Source organism: Danio rerio, chromosome 1, assembly GCF_052040795.2.
Source record: "Danio rerio strain M-AB ecotype USA chromosome 1, GRCz13ab, whole genome shotgun sequence".
In the NCBI taxonomy this organism is placed as follows: domain Eukaryota; kingdom Metazoa; phylum Chordata; class Actinopteri; order Cypriniformes; family Danionidae; genus Danio; species Danio rerio.
The window spans coordinates 12,781,280-12,803,958 of record NC_141021.1 but is presented as its reverse complement, the minus strand read 5'-3'; the positions used below and the strand labels follow the sequence as shown (position 1 = coordinate 12,803,958).

The window sequence follows — 22,679 nt, the reverse complement described above, 5'->3', positions numbered from 1 at the left end:
CCCAAATGTTAGCTAATCTCCAAAACATGTGTTCACTTTAAAAAACAGGATATGGTCAGTAACCCGACACAATATATGTTTTTATGCTGCTTTAACATACTGTAAATTAATATAAGTTAATCCTGTTTGTTAATCATAAATTAATGAACTTGGACTATTTATGGATTTATTTTTTAACAGAATCATATGAGATTTTACATGAAGCGTTAAGCTAATCCGCAATTTTACCATTTATTTAGCAGCTTGGGTAAATGTAAAACAACAGCCGTTAAATTACAGAAATTTACTGTAAAATAAAAGTTTAATTACAAAAAATTACCAGAAATTTAAATTTAAGGAAATATCTGTAATTGAATGCCCATTATTTTATAGTCAATTTTTGTCTTTTAAAAGCTGTTATTTTATGTTTTTTTTTCCAGGACCCCAGCTGCCAGAAATAAACTGTAAATTTCTGGATTTTTTTTTTACAATGTAATGTGATGTGATTTGCTCACTTATAATATATATTACTGGGTAGCACAATCGCCTCACAACAAGAAGGTCGCTGGTTTTTAGCCCTGGCTGGATCAGTTAGTATTTCTGTGTGGAGTTTGCAGGTTCTCCCCATGTTCACGTGGGTTTCCTCCGGGTGCTCTGGTTTACCCCACAAGTCCAAAAACATGTGATATGTGAATTAAGTAAGCTGGAGTTGTCTGTATAGTGTATGTGTGTAAATGAGTGTGTGTATGGATGTTTCCCAGTGACGGGTTGCAGGTGGAAGGGCATCCGCTGATTAAAACAAATGCTGGATAAGTTGGTGGTTCATTGAACACAAAAGAAAATGTTTCTAAAAATGCTGAAAACCTGTAACTATTGACTTACGGAATATTTGTTTTTCCTGCTTTTGAACTCAATGGTATGAAGTCAATTTTTTAACAAAAAACCCAAGTTTTGGACCACTTGAGGGCAAGTAAATGAGTAAAAGTGAGTAAATTTGAATTTTTGGGCGAACTATGTCTTTAAGTAACTCTATGTATTGTCAGTAGACATTCATTAATTTTCCTTCAGCTTAGTCTCTTATTTGTCCGGGGTCACAGCAGCAGAATGAACCGCCAACTATTCCGGCATATGTTTTACACAGCGGATGCCTTTCCAGCCGCAACCCAGTACTAGGAAACACCCATACACTTTTACAATCACACTCATACACTACGGCCAACTTTGTTTAGCCATTTCAGCTACACTCACTGGCCACTTTATTGGGTACTCCTGTCCAACTGCCCGTTAACACAAATTTCTATTCAGCCAATCACATGGCAGCAACTCAATGCATTTAGGCATGTGGAGACGATCAAGATGTTCTGCTGCAGTTCAAATTGAAGATCAGAATGGGGAAGAAAGGTGATTTAAGTGACTTTGAACGTTGCATGGTTGCTGGTGCCAGACGGGCTGGTCTGAGTATTTCAGAAACCGCTGATCTACTGGGATTTTCACGCACAACCATCTCTGGGGTTTACAGAGAATGGTCTGATAAAGAGAAAATATTCAGTCAGCATCAGCATTGCGCCTTGTTGATGCCAGAGGTCAGAGAAGAATGTCCAGACTGTAGAGTCAGAATTTGGTGTCAACAACATGAAAGCAGGAATCCATCCTACCTTGTATCAACGCTTCAGGCTGCTGCTGGTGGTGGTGTAATGGTGTTGGAATATTTTCTTGGGACACTTTGGGCCCATTAGTACCAATTGAGCATTGTGTCAATGCCACAGCCTCTCTGAGTATTGTTGCTGACCATGTCCATCCCTTTATGACCACAGTGTACCCATCTTCTGATGGACTTCCATACTTCCTTTTGACATGGATAATAAGCCATGTCATAAAACACGAATCATCCCAGACTAGATTCTTGAACACGACTGACAATGAGTTCACTGTACTCAAATGGCCTCCATAGTCACCAGAACTCAATCCAATTGAACACCTTAAGAATGTGGTGGAAGAGGAGATTCGCATCATGGATATGCAGCCGACAAATCTGCAGCAACTACCTGATGCTGTCATGTCACATGGACCAAAATCTCTGAGGAATATTTCGAGTATCTTGTTGAATCTACGCCATGAAGGACTAGCACAGTTCTGAAGGCAAAAGGGGGTTCAACCCGCTGCTAGTAAGGTGTACCTAATTTCATCTTTGACAGATTCAGAGGACCCATTAGGATTCACAGAATCAGTCTTTTTCTGACGCAGGGCTTTCGACATCAAGGCGCAAGGTCCAGAAATAGTCCACAAAACAAATTAGCAGCTGCAGCAATAAACTTGAAGTAGGTTGTAACTATGTATTTAGCAAATTCAAGAATTAGTTTGCAGAGCGCTCGACTTTGCAACTTTACATGGCAACCGGAAGTCTCAAAACTTTATCTTTAAACTTTAATGTTCTACTGAAAAAAAAAGTCATTTAGATATCTGATGGCCTAGGGGTGAATAAGGTAACAGCAAATTTTCATTTTTAACTCGGTTTGTATTCAAGAAAAAAAAAAAATGCAACTTTCTTAACAAACATGAATAAAATTGCTTCTAATAAGTGGACAAGGCAACACCAACCCATGTGTTGAAGGCTATAAAGCTCTTGCTGGCTGAAAGGAGTAGTTAACCCCCGGTCCTGATGCTTACTGTCAGTTTGACATATTAATGCTGGTGCAGCTTAGACTGACTGAAACCAATTATTTAGGAGAAAAAACAGTTACGTGTCATGCACACAAACACACACACACACACACACACAAACAAAAACACACACACACATGCTTGGCTTTTGGTTAAGCAAACCCCTACCGTTTCTGCGCTATTTTTCTTTATCAGAATCACAGCTCTTAAGGGAAGCCACGCTCTCATCCTCTTTCTCTCTCTCTCTGTCGACACAGACACCGGCACATCCTCGCTGAATTAAGTGTCAGTGATTGAATTTTACACTGGAGGCAATTAGGTATATATAAATTAGTTTCTGAAAAGTGGTTAAATAGGTCGTTTCACAAAGAGAATATGAAGTATATGGAACATTTGTGCTGCAGTCAAATTTCATTTTGGACATAAAATCCAAAATGAACACTTTCATATTACTTTAAAGCTTGTTTGTGGTCGTATTATGCAAAGGACACAATGGTTTGCTAACATTTCTTAGGCTGTGTGGCAGGAATAAACAGGCAAATACCTATTTTAGAATGTCTGCCTTAATAAAGTATCGCAAACAACATGAATGCTAAAATAATACTTACAGCATTTACTTTTTCCAAATAATGAAAGCACTTTATTGAAACACCATTTATTTTGTTAAAATTGTTTCAAAGTTAAATTAAAATTAGTCTCTCACGCTGCTTTTCTGCAATCTTGATCAGCTCTTCTTCAGATTTTTCCACAGTTCAGTGACTGGTTTCATTGTTAAAATGTTTTACAAGTCTTTTCCATACATTTTCAATCAGGTTTAGTTCATGAGCTGCATATTCATTGACATTGCTGCCGTTATTATTATTTTTATTTATTTCAGCTTAAAAGAACAGCTTTACCCATTTTGCTTTAAATTGTTTCTGATTTGTGCAATGAATGCAGGGAAGGAACCACATGTTGCTGAGATTTTTTTAGGCAAAATGTTTTACTAGGTTTTTCCATACATTCTCAATCAATCAGGTTTAGTTCAGGACTAAGCAGCTGCAATTTCATTGTTGTTTCTGCTGTTTCTTTTATTAAGGAGCTGCTTTACCCATTTTACTTTACGTTGTGTCTGATTGGGCAATGAATGCAAGGAAGGAACCACATCTTGCTGAAGAGTTTATTTTATTTTATATAACATGAATCTGTATAATAGGCCACTATCCTGCTGCACAAAACACCACCAAACCATGACACTTCACCTCTAACTTTACCACACTTATATCCGGTGTTTGGGTGCCCAGTATTATTACAAACATGGTTTCCAATTTGAACTAAATAAATTTCTAAATAGATCACTAAAGTAAACATGCTACTCATGTGGTCTTTGTTTCTTTCAGTAGATGAGAGGTTTGGTCACTGCAGGGCTTTCAGTCCAAATTTTATTAAACATTAAGACACTGTATGCTGAGGAGATCCTTACCCTGTTTAGAGGTTACCTCCGGTGCTTAATTTGTAGATGAATAATTTTCATAACAAAACCTGGAAATAAAAGTTACCGTGACTGACGTCCACCACACAATTTGAGTTTTTCCGGAACATGATGTCATAAAGCGGTGAGAGTGCAAAAAACAGCATCACATTTCTGAATGGTCTTTTATTATTTTGTGCCATATAACATTATAGGTCAGCCATGGTAAATAAAAACATGTAGCTACAAACATAAATCATATGAACAATCATTATTCAGTTCACTTCAATATTATGTGCCAAGTGAAAAAAAAAAAAAAACCCTAAGAAACTCACTCAGCCTAATCTTCAAGAAGAGCCCCCAGTTACCTCTTCTGTCAGGTTTTCTGTCTGACTTGAGATCGCTTTGCTTCTGTCTCCCGTTATCCTGATCCATTCAAGCAGTTTCATCTTCTTAAGATGTATCTTGACCTGTCTCACTATCAGATTTACTCATGATTTAAAAAAATGAATAAGTGCTTGACTGCCTCTTTGCCATTTTGAAAATACAAATATTATTTATTTAGGCCACTATGCCATTATTTATTTTTGCTGCTCACTGCGCGTGAAACAATTACCAAGCAATGTAAGAATTGTAAACATAAGAAAGCTGAATGGCTGAAAATATTGTTGAGGGCCAATAGTTAAACGTGACTTTTGCTTTAACTTGCGCATTTACCACGCACAAGTTAATGCTGAATCCATTAAAATAAATACTGGAACACAAAACACGAATATCTGACATTTTTCTGAACAGGATCTGGCTCAAATTAAGCACTGGTTACCTCCACCTGCAGTGTTGAACCAAAGTTTAATCAACCAGGTAACCTAAATGTAAAAAAAAAACTGAATTAGTAATTCATTTGGTAACACTTTATAATAACTACACACTATAAATCATTTATTAAGCATTAGCAAATAGTGAATTCATTATCTGTTAAGCATTAACTCTACATTAATAAACGTTAACGTCATTTAAACGTTGTCATTTATAAGGGATTTATAAAGCATGAATAGTCCTCACTTTAGATTAGGTCCCAAAACTGCATGAAGTTGAGTTAATAAAGCATTTATTAACATATTAGTTAACTATTAGTATATGCCTGAATAATAAGACATATAAACGTTGATTTTAATAGTTTATTAATCATTTACTAACTCATTCTGAATGATCCTAAAAACCCTCAACTACTCTTAAATACAACTGGTTTGTAAATAATGCAATATTTAATTTAGTAATGAAAAAATAATAATTTACTAAGTATGAAAATACAATTATTAAGCACATTTTAAATGTGGTTATAAGTCAAGAATAGAGCATTTGTAGCTGCAGTTATAAACTGCTTACTAACGTTTATTAATGTAGAGTTAATGCTTAACAGATAATGAATTCACTATTTGCTAATGCTTAATAAATGATTTATAGTGTGTAGTTATTATAAAGTGTTACCGAGATTGGTTATATATAACACCTGTAGCACAGTCGAACATTGCACTGGCTGTAAAAAAAAATAAATAAATAAGGGTTCAATTCCCACAAAATGCATATATGGATAAAATGTGCGCCTGCAATGCAATCTAAGTTGCTTTGACTTTTTAAATTTAAAGTAACTCTTCCAGGAAAGCTGTATTTTTCTTTAGATAATTTAGATGAGATGCTTAAAAATATCCGCAGGTCGGTCGATCCAGGCCTTTGTTTGAGAGGCCTTGCTCCAAGCAAAAAAAGCAAATCATAACACGGCGGTCTACCTGTTAAGATTCCAAATGCATATTTCATTGAGCGACAATCATTTGAGAAAAAGGAAAAAAAATGGAGCGCAAGACTAATGCCCTAATCTTGCGCTTGCGATGTGCAGTCTGACAGCTCTTTGCTGGGTCGCCTCTACCCAGCCCTTGCTCTTTCAGGCTCAGGGCTCTGCCGAATAAATTCCGACGAAATCAATTAAACATGAGCTTTTCTCTGTTATGTAAATGTATTATCAACAAAACCTCATTTGAATCTTACCACGCCTGATTCTTTCTGCAGCGTCCTCCATGCCAGTCTCTTGCGCGAGGGACGGTCTCTTTGATACATCTGTTTGAGACAGCGGGACGTTTCATTATTTATTGCTCAAATTTATTTCCCTCTGAGAGAGTGTGTGTGTGTGTGTTTGGGAGCGAACGCTAGACACCTGTGATGTATTGGTCACACTAGGAGCTGACGTGAACAGAGTTCATCTATTACGGGAGATGGAGTGAGACAGGATTACATTACCTAAGCACCTCCAGTGTGGGGGATGAGAGGGTTTAAACAGGGCAAGTTAAGATACATGAGGCTATTCTCCGCTCTCAGGTAAATGTGTACTCGTAGGTGTTTGTTAGTGAGGGGAATGAACAACAGATTTGGTAGCCTTGGCAATTTTTCATGCACTTCAGGGGTTCTTCAGGGTCCAGGTGTTAGTGCTGTCCGGTCCAACAATGGACACTGAATCACCGCACCACCTGGTGTGGAGCTGAGTCCAGGTGGTGTCAGCCAGACGTTTCCTCAAGATGATATGAATCCCGCTGGCTTATGAAAAACTTGCCACCATGAGGCTAAGGCAGTTGAGCCATTTCCAAGGTATTGCTAATGGGTTGTGTGTTTTCTTTTGTGGGTGATCTACCAGGTGTTTCACCTTTTTTTTATTAAAATATTAAAGGAGAGCTAAGGTGAAGATTTAGGATTTTGTTAAATAAAAGAAGCCAAAACACTTTAAAATCCCATTAAATCTGATGAACCAAAAACTAAACCAGAGATGATCTGAATTTGGGTTGATGGATCTGCTGTTGGAAGAAGTGTAAAAGCAACCTTGGATCACGGAAGGGTTTCATATAGTATCTGGATGGAGCCTTAATGATGCAAACTAAGATTGCATATCTCAGAGATGCAATGTCATACACAGTGCACTTAATGGAGCTGGTGAAATCACAGGGAGGGGTAGGGTTAGGAGTGGGGTAAGGTGAGTGCATTAAAAAGCATTGTATACAGCTTAGATTTTCAACTGCACCTAGTCTGCATCCAGACTCCTCTCGTTTTATAACCAATCACATTATAGCCTTGATATCCACTGATTTTGTTTGATGATCACTATAGGCTGAGGATTTTCAACTGGTGTGCCGTGACTCACTAGAGGGCCTCAGTGATCCTGCAGGTGGGCAGCAAGATAGCTTAAAATTAACTTGAATATTATACAATAATTAGGGCGTCACGGTGGCGCAGTGGGTACCACAATCGCCTCACAGAAAGAAGGTCGCTGGTTCGACTGGGTCAGTTGACGTTTCTGTGTGGAGTTTGCATGCTCTCTCTGTGTTCACATGGGTTTCCTTTGGGTGCATGCGCTATAGGTGAATTGGGTAAGCTAATTTGGCCATAGTATATGAGAGTGAATGATTGTGTTTGGATGTTTCCCCTGATGGGTTGCAGCTGGAAGGGTATCTGCTGCATAAAACATATGCTGGATAAATTGGCGGTTAATTCTGCTGTGGTAACCCCAGATTAATAAAGGGACTAAGCCAAAAAGAAAATGAATGAATGAATGTAATGGCATTTCCTGTTTTCCATGACTGACCACTTTGGATTCAGTTGTTCTGTAGAGTTTAGCTCCAACTTGAAGCTTTTTGTCGAAAATCGCATACTATAATGTACACACTGTAGTACGCTAAAAACTGCATGCGAGCCAAGTAGTATGTCCGAATATGTATGTTCGAAAAATAGTATGCAAAAAATACCTAGATGACCTACTACTTCCAGTAAGATTCTGAAGTGCACATCAAATAGACGCTATGCTACCCCATACTGCTGTGCGAGAGAATTCATGAATGGAAGTGATTTGAGGCAACTGATGAGGGGAGGTCATGTGATAATGACATAGAAACTAAAAAAATAAAAAATAAAAAATAAAAAGGTTGAGAACCTCTGCTATAGGCCACAGAAAGATGAGTGCCCTACACTGCATCCTAACTGTTATAAAACTGTGATTTGGTCTTCATTTTGATGGTCCGTTTGTTGAATATAAGTTACATTGCATCTACATGCCAGCTAGTTCTCATTAGATTATAAGTAGACTGTTAGGTTTGGGGTAGAGTTAGGGGTTAGGGTTAAGGTAAGCTGACATGTACTTGCAAAGTTTCTTATAGTCAGTTAAATGTCTGTTGAATGTCTGTACCAACAGATATTAAGCAGACAGTCTACTAATACTCAAATGGACCGTCAAAATAAAGTGCAACTTGTGATTTGTATAATAAGAGCTTAAATATTTAAATGTTGACTATTGAATTAAACTCTTAAAATAGATTAAATCAATATTTAAGGTTAAACATGTTGAAAATTAACCAATTTACTTTTGATTACTGCAATGATATGCATTTTTCCCACAATGTTGTTTACTTGGCAAAGTCTCCTCATTGAATGACATGTATTAGAGAAACATGTGTTGTAAAGTTTGGTATCCGGAGCTTTAGGTATAGCTTTTATACCTATGTGACTAAAAGTTGACTATAAACTAAACACAAATAAACACACAGAATAAGTTAAATAAACAGGAAACAGGTGAGAAACAAAATTACTAACCATGAAAACACAGGTGGAGCAAAGGAAACACGAAGAACACAAAAAAGATTTGCAACCAAAATGTGACAATTTTGAAGAAGGATTATATTAATAATATTAAATATTTGATGAACATACAGTATGAGTTTTATTCTAAAAAATAATACTCATATTAAGCAAGAACACCTGCAATAACAGAAAGTGATAACATTTATGATGTTACACAAGAAAAAAGAAGAAATTATTGGGATTTCACAATTTTGCTATGTTGCTTTATAAATGCAAAGACCTTTAAAAAATATACACTGAAAACAATTCTTGCTGCCTTCCATGTTTTAGTTAGAATGAAATTAGCTTTTCTAGTCATCTCAACTTACATCATTTAAACTGACTAAATATTAAGGTAAACAAATTAGTTGAAACCTGATTAACTTATAAAATAAGTTAAAGCAACATAAAAAACATTTCTTGGCTTTGTTATATATATATATATATATATTCTTACTTAGATTTTCTGTCTTGTTTCTAGGCCAAATATCTAAAAATTCTTAAATCAAGAAGAATTTTCTAGTCAAAGAAAACATATTGTCTTGTTTTAAGAAATAATAAGGCAAAATTAGGTGAGTTTTTCCTTATAACAAGCAAAATAATCTGCCTATAAGGGTAAGAAAATAATCTTATGTCAAAAGGCAAAACAAGATTATTTTGCTTACCCCATTGGCAGATTATTTATTTGGACTATAAAGAAGACAAAAAATCGAATTAAGAAAAACAGTTTTGCAGTGAATAATTTACTAGTTTCTCCTTTTATTCTGTCTTGTGTCATTTCACTCCCTTCACGTCCTCTATTGTGCTGTTTTCAGGGTGTGTCTGGTGTGTGGTGATTTATAGAGAGAGCAGGAGCGTTCAGATAAGGTTTCAGGATTCGGCTGCTCACCTGAACTTACCTCAGCGCTGAGCCTCTGGGTCTGGGTACAAACACACACTAACCTGTGGCCGTGAGCACTGGAGCTCAGAATCCTGTGATCATGGATATCAACTGCATGGTTTTTCATATGACCCAAGGCTATCGTCACACACAACACCTTTGCAGTGGTTTAGGGCTAATCATATGAGAATTCACAAAGCAAAACTGTCTTTGCAAAAGTTACTGGCATGCTGGAGGGCTTCCAGATCATTGCTGAGGAAATCTGAGTTGTTTTTAACATGCTGCTGTATGTGGTTTCATTTATTGGTATTTATCAAAATGCAGTTATGATATTCAGGGGCTGGTTGTACCAGTTATGGGTAAGATAAAATCCTATGGCCTTTTGTCGGATGAATGGGCATTTAGTTACATTTTACACATTGAGAGATATTTGAATTCAATGAAGTGAATGAAGTTATTTTGGATACTGCTGTATCTATTGTTGTTTATACAGTGTACATAAAGTACATAATTATATTATTGAATGATTTAAGGAGACAAATTATTTGATAAAAATATAAAAATATCCTTTAAAACATAAAATGAAGGCTTTTTTCATATCAAATCAACACTAACTAAGTTTACATGGACATCAGTAACCAAATTATTTGCCTTAATCTGAATAGGACAATAATATTATTAAGGTGTTGCTTTTTGAATGATCCTATTTAACATATTATAGCATAGCACATGATTCAATTAATGTCATTGTGTCACCATGTTATCCACATTTCCTCTGGAGGTTCATGTAATTTTGGGTTTCCTTTTTAATTTGTCAACTTTAACTGTTGTTTGGCACTTTCCCTTTCGTTCAGGAACATTTCCTGCATGCCCCAGTGACAAATAAGATATTAGATGAGAATATGAACTGCTGGAGAAGTGTTGTTTTAATGGAGTTTGATACCACAGTCCGTATGGGAAGAAACCCTCCGCTTTTTGTGATGCGGATATCTGTGGTTCTCTGAGGTGCAGAGAATAGTGTACATCCTGTTGTAAAATGCGTCGAAAAGTCCTTCATGATGGTAATAGTTCGATTGCGGTGTTTTCATGTCTACTGCACTACAATAATGCCACTAAATTCCACTTGTGACATACTCCACAAGTCTTGATTCCATTTGTGTTTAGTTTGATTATTGCCACAGTCACACTAGAGTTTTAGCTTGTGAAATTCTGTAGTATGGCACTGCGAAAAAGGGCAGGATTAAACAAGACGATTAGACATTAAAAAAATTTAGCGATGGTCCATATTTAAAGTTTTTGTCTGGAGTGGTCATGTTTTGATCCTCGATTGGTCTCACGCAATCATGTGATGTGATTTCGCAAGTCAGAGTTCACCAAGATAGAACTTTCCAATGCAGTGAACTGCGAAACCTGCCGCACAACCTTACATTTAATGGCTGAAGCATTCTCGTGCATATGAATGGAAGTCCATGGGGAGAAAAGTCCAGTGTGCCCGCAGCAAAGGACTTAAGGTCATCAAAATCACTATCTACATGAAAGACTCTTAATCAGACACCAATTAGCCAATTTCAATGCGATTAAGACAATACTCTATGTAAATATACGCATTAAGAATGTCACAAGCTATGTTTCCATCCAAAAATGCTAATAAACTTTATGCGCAAAACTGGATTATCACATAAAAGTTGTGCGAAATAAGCAGCGTTTTCATCCAACGAGTCAAAGAAAAAAAAAAAATCGCAGTTCCTGATTAACTGGCGTCAAATATCAACAGTAAAAACTGCATTTGCGGCAGTAGGAGAAGCTGCATTAATCTTTTCTAAATGAATGCGCCTCAGAAGACAATCCTGACATGCAGTGAGCGAGCAGTGGCGTTTGAAGGTGTCAGACGCGGAGCACAGGCGCTCTTGATTCTGGAGGTCATTAATAATATAATAACACTAATACTGAAACAGTAAGGCATTTTATAATGACAAAAACAACATTTCAGATGTTTTATAATGTGCTCAGCCTGACGTTTTGTCCATTCACACACATTTTAAGCATCACATGATCTTTTTTAACAAAATCACATTACTTTTTTTAATGCGCATGCTGGAGTTTGTGCGGTAAAAGTGTTTCCATCGTAGTTTGTGGGGATCTTTTCTTATCGAATAAAAAGTTTATCCTACTCAGTTATGCGCATAGGTTTTTTATGCGCATTTTCAAAATTTATGCGCATCATGGCGTTTCCATCAACTGTTTTTTTATGCCCATTTGCAAAATAATAATCCACCCATAAAATAGGTGGATGGAAACAAAGCTATAGAAATGCCAGGTTCTCCTCTTCCTCAGTCACCTCAATCATCCCGATCACTGTCACCTGCATATTGATTAGTTCCACACTTGCACGTCATCATGCTCATTACCCCAGCACCATAAAGCTTCTCTCCAAACTGCACTTTATTGTGAACGAAGGACTACACACTCCTTTAGTGGCTATACTTTTTCCAAAGGTACATAGTTTTTGTTTATATCCAGGTTTTGTGTGTGTGTGTGTGTGTGTGTGTGTGTGTGTGTGTGTGTGTGTGTGTGTGTGTGTGTGTGTGTGTGTGTGTGTGTGTGTGTGTGTGTGTGTGTGTGTGTGTGTGTGTGTGTGTGTGTGGTTGTTTTTTTTTATAAGTGTGGTCTATCCTGCTTCCCCAACTGGTTGTTGTTTGGTCTCAGTGTCTGGTCCTTTATGTTCCTGGTATTCCGTCATCTCCATCTGGTCAATCCAACATACACTCACTGGCCACTTTATTAGGTACACCTTACTAGTACTGGGTTGGACGCCCTTTTTCCGTCAGAACTGCCTTAATCCTTTGTGGTGTACATTCAACACCATGGTCCATATTGATGTGATTGCATCACGCAGTTGCTGCAGATTTGTTGGCTGTACATCCATGATTCTAATCAAATATCCTGCTCTACCACATCCCAAAGGTGCTCTATTGGATTGAGTTCTGGTGACTGTGGAGGCCATTTGAGTACAGTGAACTCATTGACGTGTTGTGTGTTTACAGATGCTCTAACGAGTGGTTATTTGAGTTACTGTTGCCTTTCTATTAGTTTGAACCAGTCTGGCCATTCTCCTCTGACCTCAGGTGTCATCAAGGCATTTGCGCCCACAGAAATGCCACTAATTGGATATTTTCTCTTTTTTTCTGACCATTCTTTGTAAACCCTAGAGATGATTATGCGTGAAAATCACTGTAGATGAGCAGTTTCTGAAATACTCAGACCAGCCTGTCTGGCACCAACAACCAAGCCACATTCAGTCACTTAAATCAGGGGTTCCCAAACTTTTCAGCACGCGACCCCTAAAATAACAATACCAGTGACTCGCGACCCCCAATATCCCCTGAGGTGATTATAAATACAGAAAACTTGCATGAAATGGCGCATACACACACCAATAGACCAAAGTCTATTCTTCGTTTAATTTTTTACATGTATTTCAGTGCTGTAAATGGGCCAGAAAGTTTAACCTGGTGTTATAAAATCAATCTGCTGCATCTGACGCTATTGATGTCTTTAAAATAATGTATTTACCCCAGGATCGCAATCCAATAGAACAAGTAAATAAGCTACTATAGTAACTATAAACGGCTGTTTTTTTCTCATCAGTTGGTTATGGATAAAATATGCTAATTCTTTTGGTTTAATAATAATAAGTAGATTTTTGGAAATCACCAGGCGACCCCCCTTCATTGTTCCGCGACCCCTCAAGGGGTCCCGACCCCCACTTTGAGAACCACTGACTTAAATCACCTTTATTCCCCATTCTGATGATCGGTTTGAGCTGCAGCAGATTGTCTTGACCATGTCTACATGCCTAAGAGTTGCTGCCATGAAAGATTTTGTGACAGCATGGCTAATAAAAGTGCAACCCAATGTTTGAGGATTCTGTTGTTTGGCCCACATAAAGCTGGGGCAAAAACAACAACCAAAAACAATCTGTGCAAAAATCTAGTTGCTAAATAGTAATTTATAAAGATTTTCATTGCTATCTTGCTGCTCATTATTTTGGATATCAAGAATATATATATTCTTAATATCCAAAAAAAAAATGTATATATATATATATATATATATATATATATATATATATATATATATATATATATATATATATATATATATATATATATACACACAGTGTATTTGTAATAGTTATAACTTTAATAATTAAAGTGTGACTTTTTGTAAACTGAGTAGATTGTTCTGTTAGACTGTTAGATGATTATAAAGTTTATTTTTTAAAGTAAGTCTTAATTACCACTTTCAACTGAAGTGAAGCAGTTTGTTCAATTAAAAAAAACAAAAACATTTTGGTCACTTTATTTTGATGGTCCGTTTGTTGAATTTTAGTTACACTGCATCTACGTGACAACTAATTCTTCATTAGATTATAAGTAGACTGTTGGGGTTAGGGTTAGTAACGTTCACATGCAAAGTTTCTTATCTGTTTAGCAGCAGTATCAACAGCTATTAAGCAGACAGTCTACTAAAACTCAAATGGACCATCAAAATAAAGTGTTACCTTTCTTTGCTCCGTATTATTTTTCAAAATCATCACATTACAGTCTGTGTGAAATCTAAATCGAAATTTACAATGTTTATTTTGCTAGCTGCCATTGTTAATTATGCAAGTGAAACATTTTTTGATAATATTTAATTAAAGTCTATTTTGCTATTTGTTTCCACTTTCGGTGAGTTGGACCTTATGTTGATGTCAGCTATGAGGGATTAGTTTGATTAGTTTGCTATGAGGAAATGATGCACAAAAAGAAAGCTCCGCCCCTCCAGTTCAGTCTGAAGAACATCAACACACTGAAATAAAAGTCTCAGCATCTTCCGCTTCACGCTGACTTTAATATGTACATTTAAATAAATAAATAAATAAATAAATAAATAACTGTCAAAATAAAACCCGCATTGCTTTTCTTTATCACAGGCCCATGTACAGTGCTTAACACCAGCGCTCTCAAACTTTTCCATATCTGCTTTATCCTGAGGCTACATCACCCCACAGGAGAAGCTCATGGGAGGTAATGCATGGATATTATATACCTCTACCACCTACAGACCTCTCTTATCTCCTCTCCGGTGCCTATCCATCACTCTCTTTCCCACTTTCAGTCTCTTCTCCTCCCGCAAGTGTCTTTTCTCTTACCCTCCCACTTTCTTTCTCCCCCATTTTGTCAGTGACAGTCAGTCTGCGCTCTGTATCTCTGCGGCCATATCTCATTCTTACCGTTCTCTTTCAAGAGTTTGCCCACTGTGTTGGTTTGCTACACACATACACATCCTCCTTTTTTCCCCCCTTCCTGCTTTTCCTTCTCTCCAGTGATAGAAATGGAAGAATGAGGACATCTCTCTTTTGCTAATGGGTGGTGGTGAAGGATCAGATTTCTCTGTTGTAACGCAATAGAGTCGTCGCCTCAAGGCATGAGAAACAAGCCTGAGAATCAAACTTTCTAGACTTTTTTTTTTTTTTGCCCACTTCTGAGCTATTATTCACAGACATTGGTTGCTAATGAAACTACTGTAGACAAACAAGAAGACCATTACTGCTTTTTTATAAATTCCCTATTACTTTTGCAGGGTTTTAAGGGCATGGAATACATATAACTTTATTATTTAAAATTCAGAATATGTATAACTGTATTTCATTAAAATACCCCTTCACAGACAATTATAATATTTAATTGTAATAATTGATGCTAAATTATAGTCATCTTAATTTCTATACTGCTTCATATGATGTGTGTGTGTGTATATATGTATTATTATTAATTTCAAGACAGCCAAAAATTTGCACATTTCCTTGGTATTTTTTTTAGCTTTGCTTTTAAACTGTATGACTTTGTTCAAATGTTTTTTATGCATCCTTTCACAAGCTTCTCACAATTGTTTGAAGGAATTTTGGCCCATTGCTCCTGACAGAATTTGTGTAGCTGATTTTTTGACTGTCTTGCTCGCACAAGCTTTTTCAACTCTGCCCACAAATTTTCTATAGGACTGAGTTCAGGGCTTTGTGATGGCCACTGCAAAACATTCACTCTGTTGTCTTTAAAGCACATTTTAACTAATTTGGCAGTATGCTTAGGGTCATGGTCTGTTTGGAAAACCCATTTGTAGCCAAGTTTTAATTTCCTGGCTGATGTCTTGAGATGTTGCTTCAGTATTTCAACATAATGTTCTTTCTTCATGATGCCATCTATGCTGTGAAGTGGACCAGTCCCTCCTGCAGCAAAACAGCCCCACAACATGATGCTGCCACCTCCATACTTCACAATTGGGATGTTGTTCTTAGGCTTGTAAGTCTTCTTTTTTGTCCTCCATATGTAACACTGGTCATTATGGCCAAACAGTTCAATCTTAGTTCCATCAGACCACACGACATGTCAAAATTATTCTTTTTCCCAGAGTAATTTAGCACATTGTAATCTGGCTTTTTTGTTGATTCTGGCATGTTGATTTTTCCATGGTGTCACACAAGAAAGCCGTGTGTTTGAAGTTTTCCTTAAATACTATTCTACAGTTGTGCCTCCAATTAACTCAAATGTTGCCAATTAGCCAATCAGAAACTTTCAAAACCTTGACACCATCATCTGAGCTTTTTCAGAGGCATAATAATCGTATTGTATGTAAACTTAAGTTTTAAGAAAAGTTATAACAATTTCTCAAAAAATATCTCTCTCATTATTCTGCCATTAAGCATATCAGAAACAAATGTAATAGTCCTAACTTACCTAAAAGAGAAAACGTTAAGTCACATTAACATGACTTTTTTTTTAAATGGTTATGTGCTTTACAGTGTATGTAAACCTCTGGTTTCATCTGTATATCTTGCATTTTTGAATATTATAGATTGTCTGCATTTTTTTCTTTTTTTGAAATATCATGTTAATCTGAACACTATAAAGATTGCTGTTATTTGTGGATGTAATTACTTTCCTAGTATTACACATTATGGTCACTTTACAAGAAGATTCCATTAGTTACTTAATGCATTTACAAACATGAACTAAGAATGAACAACTTTATTTTCATTACCAATCGAGAACAATGTTGAATAAATACAGTAATAAATGTATTGTTCATCATTTGTTACCAAACATATTTAGATTAACCTACTAAGTGTTAGTAATCTATCGAGATAAGTTACAAATGACTTTTTAAACAATGTAGTAAACGTAATCTGTAGCGAATTACTTCTTTAAAGCAACCTTCCCAACCCTGATAATGTGCGTGCTTCATATATATAATACTTCCTATGGGAAAACATTATGCATTTCAGGTTCAGGTTGTGAAAAAAGCCTTGATGTATCAGGCCGGTATAGGCTTTTACTTAAATCAGAGCTGCTTAGAATCCATCGCTGAGTGTTTGACCTTATTCTAACCAGCTATTGATTTAGCCTGTTTGGTAAAGCATTTCCCATGAGTGCTTTGGTTTGATTGACAATCCTTCAGTGGGATTGCTGAAAGATATGCAGGCGTACCTTATACCTTGAACTCCATCGGCTAAACTCTAACTCTTCACAAAGCAATCTGATCCCCTGAAACACAAAACTGGTCGGCAACTCAGAGAGCGCATCGACTGAAGAATGTCTTCAATAGGGCATCTTCATGCACTCTCATAAATATGATTGACAGAAGCGTGAGAGTTCAAAGAGCAGCAGCTGAATACATTCTAGGTCGAGTTTCATTAGATGTTATATTAGGTACCGCTATTTGTAGACTAAGTATCTGTTTGATGGTGGCTAGGATGTTATCCAGTAGTATGTGTTCCTGAAATAACATTCATATCAAATGTAATCTTCAAAAATGTAAACCCTCATCAGTGTTTTGATTGATGTTTGATTGCTTTGCTATCAGTTTTCACTATCCACTTTCTTAATAGCTAACTCAAAGATGGACAATTTTGAATAAAATTGAAAAATAAAGTAAAAGTAAAACACTGTGCGGGTGTTAATGTTCAAATATTCTAACTTTGCAACAAATGACATTGTATTGACTTTGTCACCCAATGTCATGGGGCCGTTGGATTTTGTTTGGAAATGAAAAACGTCAGGCTGATGTCAATGTCCAACTTTCAACCTAAAATCAACCAAATATCAGCGTCTAATCATGTAACACCTTGAAGTTTTGTAGACATTACCACTACATCTATCAGATGTTGGATTTTGGTCACTTTTCAGCACAATTTAAAATCAACCAAATATCTGGGTAATTTGACATTGTTATTGGACATCAAAATAAAGTTGTCCTTCGATGCTGGCAAGACATTGAATTTCGGTCACCTGATGTCATGACCTAAATCTAATGTAATATTAACCTTTTATGATGTTGTGTACCTGCTGGGATTTATCATCTGATAATCCAATGCTATCTCATGCCAGTTCATAACTTGTTGATTTAGTGGATGATTCGTATGAATTTGTATGATCTCAATCACACATTTATTATGATTTTTACATCTATTAATGCTGGTTGGTTGTAAAGGTGGAATCTGGTGCCATGCCTCTTTTAAAAATCATCAGTTTTTGCTCTAGTGAAATTGTATGAATCCGTATAAATTAACATCCAAACTGACAAAATGTAAAATAGTTATGTTTCCGCGTGAGATCAGGCTGGATAATCTCATTATGCCCACTCAGTTGTATTTATGATCAAACAATCCACTCATATTTCAAAATTCAACTTAATTGGGTCATCCTGTTATGTCTATAAATACAACTCTGGATTTACGGTGACATAATATAGTTTTATGGTAGTTTTTATTATCATAAGAGGAAAAATTTTTTTTTTTAAATCATTGTGCTGAGTCACGCCTGCTGTTCTCTTGTAAATCCACCAGAGGCTGCTGTCGACTGATTGACCGATCGACTGAACTCACCCTCCCTCTTCCCTAAACCCAACCAATAGTATTTTAAAAAGCACAGATTGACCCGCCCACCCTCTTTTTTAAACCCAGCCGACAAATTTAAAAAACAATTCAGAAAAAGAAAGGCCCTTGTCTGATTTTTACCAAGTTTTACCACATTCTCACCCTGTTATTTACTTGTTTATTTTTTGGCTTCTGTTTTTGTCTTGCCTACTTTCTGGAACTGTTCTTCACCGAACTTGAACCCTATCGTCGTGGGCATCTCCCTGCATCTCAAGTCCAACCACATACATGTTGAGCTAACTGGACAAACTGGTAACAGCCGGAAAACTGTCCTCACAAAAGTAAGCGGTCAGCTGATAAGCGTGAAAAGGAATGGCATCATACCGCCCCATAGCGTTCATTTACGAAACGAAATGCAGCCATACATACTTCTGGCTACATAATTTGCGAAAATACAGGAATGTATATAGGGCTACGTTTTCAGAATGAGCCTGTGTTGCAAACATTCTTGTCAAATTAACTGCTCTGAATTTTCATATGGATATTATCAGTTATGTGAGCTAAACCTAAATAGGTTTTGCTTACATAACTGACCTATACACTGAGCTGTAACAAATATGGCTCATCATGAACAAATTCAGCTTTGACCCGTCTTCAAACGCAAACAGTTAGATCAGGTTGTCAACATCATGTCAAGATGCCATTTTTAATCCAAAATTTCATTACAACCACTGAAGCTGAAAACAAATGTCCTAGTTGCAGTATATTTGCAGTTTTTTTAATATGATCTAAATTTGCTAGAATTAATTTGTAGGGTTTGTGCATACTACACAAAATGTGTCATTTCAATGGTGACTTATAAAAATGACCCTGATTATCTGTTACACTAATAAGCTCTGCAGACGGGGCTCATTTAATTGTTGTTATTATTACTCTTACACCTTTATTCATGGATATACAGTACATCAGTTAATGGTGGTGTTTTAAAATTACATATAGCTATAAGATGTCATAATGAACTACAGAATAAGTAAAAACGTGTCATTGTGAAATGTACTGCTCAATCTGTGCTGGTGCTGGAGGTTCAGTTCTAACCAGTTCTTTCAGTGTTTTATCGTTAAACTTGGCCTTGAAAATGTTATTTGTAGTCAATACTACATTACAGTTGTACAATTACTAAGAACTGAAGAAGCCTCTGAAGCTGAAATTCAGATATGTTGATTGACATTTTGTGTCTGGCACATGCTATAAGCAACAGATCAATCACAACAGTCTGTGCCATCTGACCAATCAGAGCAGAGTAGGCAGTAAAGAGATACTTTGAGAAATAAAGTGAACTAAAATGTATTATAAGGAAATCCAAGGGGTGACTTGGTTGCTTAGTGGTTAGCACTGTCACCTCACAGCAAGAAGCTGGTTTGAGTCCCGACTAAGCTGGGCTGGCATTTCTGTGTGGAGTTTGCATGTTCTCCCTGTGTTGGCATGGGTTTCCTCTGGGTGCTCCGGTTTAACCTACAGCCCAAAGACATGTGGTATTGGTGAATTGAATAAATTAATTTGGCCACAGTGAATGAATGTGGTTGTTTCCCAGTACTAGGTTGCAGCTAGAAGGGAATCCACTGTTTAAAAAATATGCTAGATAATGCTGTGGTCCGACTAGAGTTTGTGCCTGCGAAATTCTGTTGTACGGCACTGCGAAAAGAGGTGGGATTAAACAAGATGATTCGACATAAAAAAAGGAAGTGAAGGGTCCATGTTTTAAATTTCTGTCCAGAGAGTTCATGTTTTGATCTTCGTTTGGTCTCATGCAATCATGCGATGCGATTTTGCAGGTCAGAGTTCACCAAGCTTGAACTGTCCAACGCAGCAAACTGCGAAACTTGTCACCCGAGTTTGCGTTTCCGGTCTGACGCATTCGTGTGTGTATAAATGGAAGTCTATGGGGAGTTCATTCCACTGTGGCAACCCCTGATAAATAAAGAGACTAAGCAGAAGGAAAATGAATGAAATTTGAAAGTCCAAGTGTTTTACCTTTGATGAATATGAACCTATTGTAAGAAATGTCCAAACCAAAATTAGCAATTTTAGACAAAAAAAATTATAGTAAATTATGCGACTTAATTATAAATCATTTTAAATAAACAACTTTAACATGAACTTTTTTCAGACTTGTTTTTTCAGAATTATTAAAAACACTACTGCAATCCTTTTTTTAATTTTAAAAGCTTTTACCTTATTAGTAGCACCTGCATTTTAAAGAAATAAACTAAAATGTGTTGGTTTTTGTGCTGGTTGCATGCAGGAAGGTCATACAGGTTTGTCCTCATGCGGCTGACTACGTAATGGCAAAATTTTCAATCTTGCATGAACTCTTTACCAAGTTGTGGTTGGTTAAACTCATTTTTTTCCTGGATGTAACAAGAACCTCTGACATGGAGTGAGTGGAAACCATTTACACATTGGAAAAAACACATTAAGAAATGCGGCTTGAGAAACATTTAATTCAAGGCGGAGCTGCAGATTGGTATCTGTGTGTGTGTATGTCTACGCACACACCTGTGTCCTCATGTCAGTCCACTATCTCTGTCTGAGTGAGACAGGCTTTAAATGAACAGTGCCCTGGAATGGGGATGGACGTAATTGCAAATCAAATTGGTTTTGGAATTAGTTGTTCCAATTACATACTTAATAGAAACCAAGGAATGACCAGCACAGGCAGAGGCCATAGTATTAACACATTTTGCCACTGAGAAATGAAGGAACTGCTCTCAGTGACGGGAGCAAACGCAACCCACCTCCCCTCCTGACCACTGGTCAATTGCCATGGCCACCTGACTTTCATTAACTTTCAACAGAAACCACTTCGCTACAGTTTAAGGCCTTATGTTTAGACGGAAGTTATTTCGGAGGGTTGCTGTTCATGGAAGTAACACTATGGGCAGAAATGGCAGCATTTTTGGAAGCCAGTGAACATTGGGATGACTGTTTAATGGAGTTGAGCTGTCTAACAATGCACTGAATTGTGTTATTATTGATTAAAAAGTCTAATAACCTCTTCGTACCCCTTGGTAATATTCCAGGCCAAACAAACAACTCTGAATAATATTGTCAAAATGCTTTAAAGTAAATGTATTTTAGACCGATCAATGCCACAGTTTCAATATTAATTTTAATTGTGTCATCTTGTAAGGTTCATAAACACTCCTGAATAGACTGTGATATGATTTATAGTCTCAGGATCATTTTAGATAGCTTTAATTATCATTTGATGAAAACACATACTGCTTTATAAAAATCATTACGGTAACTCAATATTACGATTGATTTTTGCACTTTACCTACTCGTATTATTTCGTATGGATATATTAATTCACTGACATCTTAGTTTAACATGTTTACTTGGCATTTTTTTCTGTAAACGAGAATGTTCACACAAAAAAGTTTCAGCAGAAAATAATAAGACACAACAATGATGTTTCAAGGGCCTGGAAATGCAAACTTTTGAACAAGGTTTTGTTAGAACACACTCTCCATGCCAGATAAATAATAGCCCCAGACTACAGATCCTGTCAAAAAATGTCTGTTTCTCTGGGTATCTAGACAACAAGCCAGCGGAGCCGCCCAATACCCAAACTTGTTAAGTATTCAGCTGAATTAACAATCTCCTATCAATATAGGAGTTGACTGTAAAAGCTAGAAAGCAGCAGAAGCAGGAGATGAAGTGATGATGATCAAAAGAGAAGAGTTTATTGAATGATTCAATGCTTAGACTTCGTATGACCACAATAAATGCAACAAGTGTTATTATATCACAAGCAGCACTGGAAAATTACTGCTTTTTCCAGTGACAATAAAGACCTTGAAATGGAGACATTCTTTTATCTCTTACTCTTGAAAACAAGTGTTGCTTGAATCATAAGATTATAACAATATGAAAAATAAAATAATAATAAAGCAATAATTATAGGAAAATAGTAATTATAAAATATAAACAGAATAAAAAGAGAAATAATAATCAGTAATAATAATCAAATCATTAACTAATAATCAATAAAAATTATATAATGATAATTGTATAAATGACTAATGATCATATGATTAAATGGAATAACTGAATGAAGAATAAATTAAAATAAATG

At 36.4% G+C, this 22,679-nt stretch overlaps 1 protein-coding gene across 13 annotated transcripts in view; it reads left to right on the top strand.

The window, feature by feature from the left end:
• The window catches only part of sdk1b (sidekick cell adhesion molecule 1b), a 456,411-nt gene that overhangs the window by 61,697 nt on the left and 372,035 nt on the right, over window positions 1-22,679 (top strand). For 5 of the 13 annotated variants that reach the window (NM_001443430.1, XM_087235717.1, XM_087235715.1 and 2 more), the window contains exons 1-3: window positions 12,071-12,118; window positions 14,602-14,695; window positions 15,881-15,967. Coding sequence is in view for 6 of the 13 variants with exons in the window: in XM_087235710.1 (XP_087091836.1) it covers window positions 14,689-14,695 (7 nt within the window). In the remaining 7 variants the exon portion in view is untranslated. Of the gene's footprint in view, window positions 1-12,070; window positions 12,119-14,601; window positions 14,696-15,880; window positions 15,968-22,679 lie in introns of those variants that run through there. The other 8 variants (NM_001443429.1, XM_087235711.1, XM_087235708.1 and 5 more) reach the window with 3 other exon arrangements.